We start from the raw sequence: 12,245 nt of genomic DNA on the forward strand, positions 1-12,245 counted from the left end.
ATTAATTCCGAGAAGACTTGGTGCTGTAGAAGAAGAGAGACAGAGAATGATCAATGAAGATGAAGAAAAGTTTGATATGATTTTGTTCTTCTATGCTGGTATGACCAAATGTACTCACATGAAGGTGTTATTTACATGCAGGCTCTTGGGCATATATGGCTAGTTGGTTGTATATATTTCTATGTGCGATTTCAAGCTAGCTTTTATGGCTAGTACTAAATTGGATACGTTCTTCTTGAAGTGGAAATTCTTACCTACCCCTTCGATAATAGGGAAAATTATATAATTCATTTATTATAAATATAAGACATAAATATATAAAAGACCCATATGTTAAGTACTAGTCAGAATATTTTATATTTCTATAAAACGTAATTAGAATCTCGTTGAAGGAAAGAAGTATTTTCATTTTTATTTGTTATTTAAGTTTTGATAATTTAAGAAATTTTTGCCTCAACATAATGTATCTTAGATTTAAATAATTGGATAAATTTTTATCTAAACTTTACCTCTCGTAAACCTAAAACATAGTATTTTAACTCACATATTAAATAAATAGAATCTAAATATTCATATTTTGAATCCATAAAAAATCAGATCTAGATAAGTTTCTCTAATAATTCCACTTAATAAGGTAAAGATGGAAGCCTCCTAATTTATCAATAAACTAGATTCAATTTCATTGAAAATAAAAAAAAAAAACTATTTTAAAATTTTAAAATGTATCAGATTTATATTGTGAAAATCACTAAAAACTTCGGAAAAAAACTTTAATTTCATGCCTCATTTGTTTTGCGGGAAATAATTTGTATATGGAAAAATGTTTTTTTTATGAAATATGTTTTCTAAAAAATTGTTTTCTATGAAAATATTTTCATTATTTGGTTGCAATGTTAAATTAATGGTATGTATTTATATTATGTATATACAAGTGTTTTTCACATTTCAATAAAATTATTAAAGTTTAAAAAATAAAAAATAATTTCTTTATCTTTTAAAAAGAGGAAGTTATTTTCCTTAAAAATGATTTAGTTTTTCAATTGATCAGGAAAATATTTTTCATTGACTCATTTTCTTGAGTGCCTTAACTATTAAAAAATATAAAACATATTTTATAGCCATGAAACAAACGGAGTCTTAATGTGCATAAGTTGACTTTGATATCTTCAAAGTAAATTAAAAAAATGATTAATTTTGAAAGGCTTGATGATAAAAATAATTCTAAACATTTTTTGAATTTTTTAATTATGTCATTTTTTTATTGACAATTTTGTTTTAATTATAGTTGAAATATGTATATGGTAGCTGATTAGGAATATATATATATATATATATATATATATATATATATATATATATATATATATATATATTTCAATTGTGGGACTACATATATGAATCTTATCATTTTTAAAATTAATATTTTATTATAATTATATGGCCCATAATTTAAAAGTAATATTTTTATTTTAATTATTTAGCATGTAAACATTTTCAGTTTGAATTTAAATTGCTGAATAAGTTAGTAGTTAATTTTAAAAATTAAGATAAATTATTAAGAATGTGAGAAATAATTATAAAAATTTTAATTTTTTTAATCATTAGGCATTTGAAAATGATTACATTGAGTCATAGCTAATTCATATTATATGGACCACTTAATAAAAAAAAAATGGGAAAAAAAATTCTCCAGCTCAAACTAGTCTCATAACATTTAATTACATTCCTTGTTCTTCTTTGGAGATAAGAAGAAGATTCAAATGGTGATTTGGAAGTGGAAAGCAATATTAGGAAATACCTATTACTTATTTACTTATTTGGCATGTGCCTAATTATATATTTACTTATGCAAGGAATTATGACGTCATTTATGCCATAAGTTAGACTAAAGACGAGATTTCTTACTACTATTGTTTGCTATGAAATTAATTTAGCTTACTAATAAATTGAAAATTATGGATGTGTTAGATATTGAGTGTATCACTTCTTTAATATCTAAATCAAATGAAAATGAGAATTGATTATACTAAACGCAGTTTTGCTAAAGATTCGATATTCAATTCAAAATAAATGCATATTGATATTGAAAAGGATTGTATTTACTAAAATTGAATTAATTGATTGCTGTAAAAATAAATACAAGGCTTGAAAATTAAACAAAGCTATTAAAATTGAAATTGAAAGAATAATTGAAAGGATAATTGACTAAAATTGAGTTTTGAATTGTTGTTAATTGGGTAAATTTCACTCGTGGTACATGAATTTTAAGGTTGGTAATACTATGATACATAAATTTTAAAATTTAACTTAAAACCTCATAAACGATCATAAATATCACTTTAAACCCCATACAACCTGCAACAACCGGTTTAAAGGTTAAAGGATGACGTGGCTGTCCAGACAAGATTAAAAATAATCTTTCCCTCTTTTCTCTCTCCTCCATGTAATATCTAACTCTTACTTTTTCAACTTTATTTATCTTGAATATCTTCCCTTTCGCATCTCTCTCTTTTTGATAAAAGGTGAAACCGAGTTTCCTTTTGCTCTCTCTTTTTTCTTCAGGTTTGTAGTTGAAGGATGTTTTTGTGCTTTTCTTTTCTTTCTTTCATTGATGATGTCTCAATTTAATGAGAGAAGGTTATCACCCAATGGTATTCCTCTTTGCCGATGTGAAGAAGAAGCGAAACTAAAAACATCATGGACCAATGCATACCCTGGAAGAAGGTTCTATGGATGCACAAACTATGGGGTAAGTAGAAATGAAATTTTCATCTAGATCCGGCAGTCATGATTTGGGTAAATTTTTTTAATATGGATTTTAGAGTAAAAGAAGATATTTATAATGATATGGGTTATGGGTTTTTTTATATAAATAATGCTATGATATGTATTTTTTTTTCAATTTTTTACAGAAGCAATTATTGTTATTATTTTGAGTGGGTTGATCCAAAATTTCCAAGGCAGGCAAATGTTGTCATAGTTGGGCTGCTGAATCGAATCAAAAGAATGGAGTTTGAGAGTGATGTGGAAAAGAAAGAGATTGAAAAAAATTATAGGAGATGGAAAATGGTTGTGGCATGTTTCTTGCTGTGTTTGATTGGAAGAATTTTCTTTTGTGCTTAGTATAAAAGCTTATTAGAAATGTTGGGTTCTGGGCTAAAATTTTGTTAATATTTTATAGTTGTTTCTGGGCCAAAATTTTGTTAATATTTTATAGTTGGCTCTTTTGTGTATTTTGATAAAACTTTATGTGTAATGTAATTTGGGTTAAGATATTATTGCTTTGTATTGCTTAATATATTTAATCAATTATGTAATTTTAATCATTTGGAATGCTATAATCATTATGATATTTGATAATTCTTGTTTGGGTTAACATTGCATAATTTTTTTGTAATATATTATTTTTTATAGTAATTTCACTCTATTATGTAATTTCAATATATTTGGACTGAAATATTTAGAAAATAACTCAAAGTCATCAAATTTCAATTTTACTCTATAAATGAGAGGGTATAAAAATTCATTAAATCTTTCGTAATATTAACAAAATCTAAAGTAAATAATAACAAAAATTAATATGAAATAAATTATATTTATATATTCATATAAACAATCAATGTTCAATAACAATCATGTTCCACATATCCAAGATATGCTTCAACATTGAATCAATAATATATTCATTTGATTCAATATTTGAAGCATAAAAATTATTGTTTTACAAAATTAAGACATGTCAATATACTAACTCTACCAAAATATATACCCAAATATGATATATACTTGTGGTATTACTAAAACCACAATAAAAAGCAATAAACTAAGATATGTTACTAATAGATCATTGAAAAACTCCTGCTAAATATTAAAAAAAAATGTCTAAATTACCTAAAATAAGCTAAAACAAATCATTCTCAAACACATGGAAAAAAGACTCAAAATAGAACATCAATCCTTAGTTGACATTATCTTTTTCACTAATAGATGTAGATAACAAAATTGGGTTTCTTGGAATCAAGCCATTTCAAACACTCGTTTTCACTAATAGATGCTTCATTCCCTCTCTGTGCTTTATCTTCAATTCCCCTGTTGCATAGCGAAACTGGGCCAATAGGCCATGCCCTTCTGCCTAAGACCTTCCTGTAATAATCAACGTAGTCGCTCGACCTCATAGAAGCTGTTGACAATGATCCCAAAACTCTTTAACTCTGATTCTACAATTTCACTCATTAATTTGCTATAGTCAGTATCAAAGTCTTGTCTCAAACCATCTGGAAGTTGTTTTCTTATCAGCTTTATCTCGCTGAGAACATTAGTCAGGACAAAGGGTTTTGAATCCGAGGAGACTTTCTTCTGCAACTCATGCAACCTGATACATTCTAAGGTGCATAAGGAAAAGAAACAAGTGCCTTTAAACACTAACCTTGGAATCCCAAATTTGGCAGCAGCATCGGTAGCCCATGGAAAGAGCAAATCAGCAACAAGGCAATCAGGTTGGCACTCTTGGAGGAGCATTTCAAGAGGTTCTTGGAGCATGGTTGTCGCCTTGTTAAACCTGAAAATCAATTCGAAACTACCATTATGGGAAGTGATAGAATCCACGTTTTCACATCCTTCTGGTAGTCCAGCCTCCACGGGAGGGAATTTAAGGGTTCGAATATCAATGTCGACACCCAAACCTTTAGTTCTTTGGATAGTTTTGGAGATAAGAGGTGCATTGAGAGGAGTGGTGATAATGGTAGCCTTTAGGCCTCGCAAAGCAAATAGCTTGGCCAAATCCACTATTGGAATCATATGGCCATGAGCCATGTAGGGAAAGACAAAAATATGCAGCTGATGACCCAAACTATCCATTGATTGATTAATTCCGAGAAGACTTGGTGCTGTAGAAGAAGAGAGACAGAGAATGATCAATGAAGATGAAGGAAAGTTTGATATGATTTTGTTCTTCTATGCTGGTATGACCAAATGTACTCACATGAAGGTGTTATTTACATGCAGGCTCTTGGGCATATATGGCTAGTTGGTTGTATATATTTCTATGTGCGATTTCAAGCTAGCTTTTATGGCTAGTACTAAATTGGATACGTTCTTCTTGAAGTGGAAATTCTTACCTACCCCTTCGATAATAGGGAAAATTATATAATTCATTTATTATAAATATAAGACATAAATATATAAAAAGACCCATATTTTAAGTACTAGTCAGAATATTTTATATTTCTATAAAACGTAATTAGAATCTCGTTGAAGGAAAGAAGTATTTTCATTTTTATTTGTTATTTAAGTTTTGATAATTTAAGAAATTTTTGCCTCAACATAATGTATCTTAGATTTAAATAATTGGATAAATTTTTATCTAAACTTTACCTCTCGTAAACCTAAAACATAGTATTTTAACTCACATATTAAATAAATAGAATCTAAATATTCATATTTTGAATCCATAACAAATCAGATCTAGATAAGTTTCTCTAATAATTCCACTTAATAAGGTAAAGATGGAAGCCTCCTAATTTATCAATAAACTAGATTCAATTTCATTGAAAATAAAAAAAAAACTATTTTAAAATTTTAAAATGTATCAGATTTATATTGTGAAAATCACTAAAAACTTCGGAAAAAAACTTTAATTTCATGCCTCATTTGTTTTGCGGGAAATAATTTGTATATGGAAAAATGTTTTTTTTATGAAATATGTTTTCTAAAAAATTGTTTTCTATGAAAATATTTTCATTATTTGGTTGCAATGTTAAATTAATGGTATGTATTTATATTATGTATATACAAGTGTTTTTCACATTTCAATAAAATTATTAAAGTTTAAAAAATAAAAAATAATTTCTTTATCTTTTAAAAAGAGGAAGTTCTTTTCCTTAAAAATGATTTAGTTTTTCAATTGATCAGGAAAATATTTTTCATTGACTCATTTTCTTGAGTGCCTTAAATATTAAAAAATAAAAAATATTTTATAGCCATGAAACAAACGGAGTCTTAATGTGCATAAGTTAACTTTGATATCTTCAAAGTAAATTAAAAAAATGATTAATTTTGAAAGGCTTGATGATAAAAATAATTCTAAACATTTTTTGAATTTTTTAATTATGTCATTTTTTTATTGACAATTTTGTTTTAATTATAGTTGAAATATGTATATGGTAGCTGATTAGGAATATATATATATATATATATATATATATATATATATATATATATATATATATTTCAATTGTGGGACTACATATATGAATCTTATCATTTTTAAAATTAATATTTTATTATAATTATATGGCCCATAATTTAAAAGTAATATTTTTATTTTAATTATTTAGCATGTAAACATTTTCAGTTTGAATTTAAATTGTTGAATAAGTTAGTAGTTAATTTTAAAAATTAAGATAAATTATTAAGAATGTGAGAAATAATTATAAAAATTTTAATTTTTTTAATCATTAGGCATTTGAAAATGATTACATTGAGTCATAGCTAATTCATATTATATGGACCACTTAATAAAAAAAATGGGAAAAAAAAAAATTCCAGCTCAAACTAGTCTCATAACATTTAATTGCATTCCTTGTTCTTCTTTGGAGATAAGAAGAAGATTCAAATGGTGATTTGGAAGTGGAAAGCAATATTAGGAAATACCTATTACTTATTTACTTATTTGGCATGTGCCTAATTATATATTTACTTATGCAAGGAATTATGACGTCATTTATGCCATAAGTTAGACTAAAGACGAGATTTCTTACTACTATTGTTTGCTATGAAATTAATTTAGCTTACTAATAAATTGAAAATTATGGATGTGTTAGATATTGAGTGTATCACTTCTTTAATATCTAAATCAAATGAAAATGAGAATTGATTATACTAAACGCAGTTTTGCTAAAGATTCGATATTCAATTCAAAATAAATGCATATTGATATTGAAAAGGATTGTATTTACTAAAATTGAATTAATTGATTGCTGTAAAAATAAATACAAGGCTTGAAAATTAAACAAAGCTATTAAAATTGAAATTGAAAGAATAATTGAAAGGATAATTGACTAAAATTGAGTTTTGAATTGTTGTTAATTGGGTAAATTTCACTCGTGGTACATGAATTTTAAGGTTGGTAATACTATGATACATAAATTTTAAAATTTAACTTAAAACCTCATAAACGATCATAAATATCACTTTAAACCCCATACAACCCGCAACAACCTGGTTTAAAGGTTAAAGGATGACGTGGTGTCTGCATAAGATTAAAAATAATCTTTCCTCTTTTCTCTCTCCTCCATGTAATATCTAACTCTTACTTTTTCAACTTTATTTATCTTGAATATCTTCCCTTTCGCATCTCTCTCTTTTTGATAAAAGGTGAAACCGAGTTTCCTTTTGCTCTCTCTTTTTTCTTCAGGTTTGTAGTTGAAGGATGTTTTTGTGCTTTTCTTTTCTTTCTTTCATTGATGATGTCTCAATTTAATGAGAGAAGGTTATCACCCAATGGTATTCCTCTTTGCCGATGTGAAGAAGAAGCGAAACTAAAAACATCATGGACCAATGCATACCCTGGAAGAAGGTTCTATGGATGCACAAACTATGGGGTAAGTAGAAATGAAATTTTCATCTAGATCCGGCAGTCATGATTTGGGTAAATTTTTTTAATATGGATTTTAGAGTAAAAGAAGATATTTATAATGATATGGGTTATGGGTTTTTTTATATAAATAATGCTATGATATGTATTTTTTTTTCAATTTTTTACATAAGCAATTATTGTTATTATTTTGAGTGGGTTGATCCAAAATTTCCAAGGCAGGCAAATGTTGTCATAGTTGGGCTGCTGAATCGAATCAAAAGAATGGAGTTTGAGAGAGATGTGGAAAAGAAAGAGATTGAAAAAAATTATAGGAGATGGAAAATGGTTGTGGCATGTTTCTTGCTGTGTGTGATTGGAAGAATTTTCTTTTGTGCTTAGTATAAAAGCTTATTAGAAATGTTGGGTTCTGGGCTAAAATTTTGTTAATATTTTATAGTTGTTTCTGGGCCAAAATTTTGTTAATATTTTATAGTTGGCTCTTTTGTATTTTGATAAAACTTTATGTGTAATGTAATTTGGGTTAAGATATTATTGCTTTGTATTGCTTAATATATTTAATCAATTATGTAATTTTAATCATTTGGAATGCTATAATCATTATGATATTTGATAATTCTTGTTTGGGTTAACATTGCATAATTTTTTTGTAATATATTATTTTTTATAGTAATTTCACTCTATTATGTAATTTCAATATATTTGGACTGAAATATTTAGAAAATAACTCAAAGTCATCAAATTTCAATTTTACTCTATAAATGAGAGGGTATAAAAATTCATTAAATCTTTCATAATATTAACAAAATCTAAAGTAAATAATAACAAAAATTAATATGAAATAAATTATATTTATATATTCATATAAACAATCAATGTTCAATAACAATCATGTTCCACATATCCAAGATATGCTTCAACATTGAATCAATAATATATTCATTTGATTCAATATTTGAAGCATAAAAATTATTGCTTTACAAAATTAAGACATGTCAATATACTAACTCTACCAAAATATATACCCAAATATGATATATACTTGTGGTATTACTAAAACCACAATAAAAAGCAATAAACTAAGATCTGTTACTAATTGATCATTGAAAAACTCGCTAAATATTAAAAAAATGTCTAAATTACCTAAAATAAGCTAAAACAAATCATTCTCAAACACATGGAAAAAAGACTCAAAATAGAACATCAATCCTTAGTTGACATTGTCTTTTTCACTAATAGATGTAGATAACAGCATTGGGTTACTTGGCATCAAGCCATTTCAAACACTCGTTTTCACTAATAGATGCTTCATTCCCTCTCTGTGCTTTATCTTCAATTCCCTGTTGCATAGCGAACCGGGCCAATAGGCCATGCCCTTCCGCCTAAGACCTTCCTGTAATAATCAACGTAAGTCGGCTCGACCTCATAGAAGCTATTGACAATGATCCCAAAACTCTTTAACTCGATTCTACAATTTCACTCATTAATTTGCTATAGTCAGTATCAAAGTCTTGTCTCAAACCATCTGGAAGTTGTTTTCTTGTCAGCTTTATCTCGCTGAGAACATTAGTCAGGACAAAGGGTTTTGAATCCGAGGAGACTTTCTTCTGCGACTCATGCAACCTGATACATTCTAAGGTGCATAAGGAAAAGAAACAAGTGCCTTTAAACACTAACCTTGGAATCCCAAATTTGGCAGCAGCATCGGTAGCCCATGGAAAGAGCAAATCAGCAACAAGGCAATCAGGTTGGCACTCTTGGAGGAGCATTTCAAGAGGTTCTTGGAGCATGGTTGTCGCCTTGTTAAACCTGAAAATCAATTCGAAACTACCATTATGGGAAGTGATAGAATCCACGTTTTCACATCCTTCTGGTAGTCCAGCCTCCACGGGAGGGAATTTAAGGGTTCGAATATCAATGTCGACACCCAAACCTTTAGTTCTTTGGATAGTTTTGGAGATAAGAGGTGCATTGAGAGGAGTGGTGATAATGGTAGCCTTTAGGCCTCGCAAAGCAAATAGCTTGGCCAAATCCACTATTGGAATCATATGGCCATGAGCCATGTAGGGAAAGACAAAAATATGCAGCTGATGACCCAAACTATCCATTGATTGATTAATTCCGAGAAGACTTGGTGCTGTAGAAGAAGAGAGACAGAGAATGATCAATGAAGATGAAGGAAAGTTTGATATGATTTTGTTCTTCTATGCTGGTATGACCAAATGTACTCACATGAAGGTGTTATTTACATGCAGGCTCTTGGGCATATATGGCTAGTTGGTTGTATATATTTCTATGTGCGATTTCAAGCTAGCTTTTATGGCTAGTACTAAATTGGATACGTTCTTCTTGAAGTGGAAATTCTTACCTACCCCTTCGATAATAGGGAAAATTATATAATTCATTTATTATAAATATAAGACATAAATATATAAAAAGACCCATATGTTAAGTACTAGCTGTAAATATTTTATATTTCTATAAAACGTAATTAGAATCTCGTTGAAGGAAAGAAGTATTTTCATTTTTATTTGTTATTTAAGTTTTGATAATTTAAGAAATTTTTGCCTCAACATAATGTATCTTAGATTTAAATAATTGGATAAATTTTTATCTAAACTTTACCTCTCGTAAACCTAAAACATAGTATTTTAACTCACATATTAAATAAATAGAATCTAAATATTCATATTTTGAATCCATAACAAATCAGATCTAGATAAGTTTCTCTAATAATTCCACTTAATAAGGTAAAGATGGAAGCCTCCTAATTTATCAATAAACTAGATTCAATTTCATTGAAAATTAAAAAAAAAACTATTTTAAAATTTTAAAATGTATCAGATTTATATTGTGAAAATCACTAAAAACTTCGGAAAAAAACTTTAATTTCATGCCTCATTTGTTTTGCGGGAAATAATTTGTATATGGAAAAATGTTTTTTTTATGAAATATGTTTTCTAAAAAATTGTTTTCTATGAAAATATTTTCATTATTTGGTTGCAATGTTAAATTAATGGTATGTATTTATATTATGTATATACAAGTGTTTTTCACATTTTAATAAAATTATTAAAGTTTAAAAAATAAAAAATAATTTCTTTATCTTTTAAAAAGAGGAAGTTATTTTCCTTAAAAATGATTTAGTTTTTCAATTGATCAGGAAAATATTTTTCATTGACTCATTTTCTTGAGTGCCTTAAATATTAAAAAATATAAAAAATATTTTATAGCCATGAAACAAACGGAGTCTTAATGTGCATAAGTTGACTTTGATATCTTCAAAGTAAATTAAAAAAATGATTAATTTTGAAAGGCTTAATGATAAAAAAATTCTAAACATTTTTTGAATTTTTTAATTATGTCATTTTTATAGACAATTTTTTTTTTATTATATTTGATATATGTATTTTGTCGCTGTTTAGATATATATATATATATATATATATATATATATATATATATATATATATATATATATATATTTCAATTGTGGGACTACATATATGAATCTTATCATTTTTAAAATTAATATTTTATTATAATTATATGGCCCATAATTTAAAAGTAATATTTTTATTTTAATTATTTAGCATGTAAACATTTTCAGTTTGAATTTAAATTGTTGAATAAGTTAGTAGTTAATTTTAAAAATTAAGATAAATTATTAAGAATGTGAGAAATAATTATAAAAATTTTAATTTTTTTAATCATTAGGCATTTGAAAATGATTACATTGAGTCATAGCTAATTCATATTATATGGACCACTTAATAAAAAAAAAATGGGAAAAAAAAAATTCCAGCTCAAACTAGTCTCATAACATTTAATTACATTCCTTGTTCTTCTTTGGAGATAAGAAGAAGATTCAAATGGTGATTTGGAAGTGGAAAGCAATATTTGGAAATACCTATTACTTATTTACTTATTTGGCATGTGCCTAATTATATATTTACTTATGCAAGGAATTATGACGTCATTTATGCCATAAGTTAGACTAAAGACGAGATTTCTTACTACTATTGTTTGCTATGAAATTAATTTAGCTTACTAATAAATTGAAAATTATGGATGTGTTAGATATTGAGTGTATCACTTCTTTAATATCTAAATCAAATGAAAATGAGAATTGATTATACTAAACGCAGTTTTGCTAAAGATTCGATATTCAATTCAAAATAAATGCATATTGATATTGAAAAGGATTGTATTTACTAAAATTGAATTAATTGATTGCTGTAAAAATAAATACAAGGCTTGAAAATTAAACAAAGCTATTAAAATTGAAATTGAAAGAATAATTGAAAGGATAATTGACTAAAATTGAGTTTTGAATTGTTGTTAATTGGGTAAATTTCACTCGTGGTACATGAATTTTAAGGTTGGTAATACTATGATACATAAATTTTAAAATTTAACTTAAAACCTCATAAACGATCATAAATATCACTTTAAACCCCATACAACCTGCAACAACCGGTTTAAAGGTTAAAGGATGACGTGGCTGTCCAGACAAGATTAAAAATAATCTTTCCCTCTTTTCTCTCTCCTCCATGTAATATCTAACTCTTACTTTTTCAACTTTATTTATCTTGAATATCTTCCCTTTCGCATCTCTCTCTTTTTGATAAAAGGTGAAACCGAGTTTCCT

General features: G+C 26.9%; 1 protein-coding gene and 1 pseudogene across 1 annotated transcript; both read right to left on the reverse strand.

Moving 5' to 3' along the window:
- Positions 1–3,980: 3,980 nt before the first annotated feature.
- On the reverse strand, positions 3,981–4,942 carry LOC131182113 (scopoletin glucosyltransferase-like; annotated as a pseudogene).
- A 3,984-nt stretch (positions 4,943–8,926) lies between these two features.
- Positions 8,927–9,702, reverse strand: LOC131182114 (scopoletin glucosyltransferase-like). Its single transcript, XM_058150759.1, has 2 exons — positions 9,272–9,702; positions 8,927–9,062 (listed from the first exon to the last, which is right to left on the reverse strand). The coding sequence occupies exons 1-2, from the start codon at positions 9,700–9,702 to the stop codon at positions 8,927–8,929; spliced, it is 567 nt and encodes a 188-aa protein (XP_058006742.1).
- Between the last annotated feature and the right edge of the window lie 2,543 nt (positions 9,703–12,245).

This window comes from Hevea brasiliensis, chromosome 8 (assembly GCF_030052815.1).
Source record: "Hevea brasiliensis isolate MT/VB/25A 57/8 chromosome 8, ASM3005281v1, whole genome shotgun sequence".
Classification (NCBI taxonomy): domain Eukaryota; kingdom Viridiplantae; phylum Streptophyta; class Magnoliopsida; order Malpighiales; family Euphorbiaceae; genus Hevea; species Hevea brasiliensis.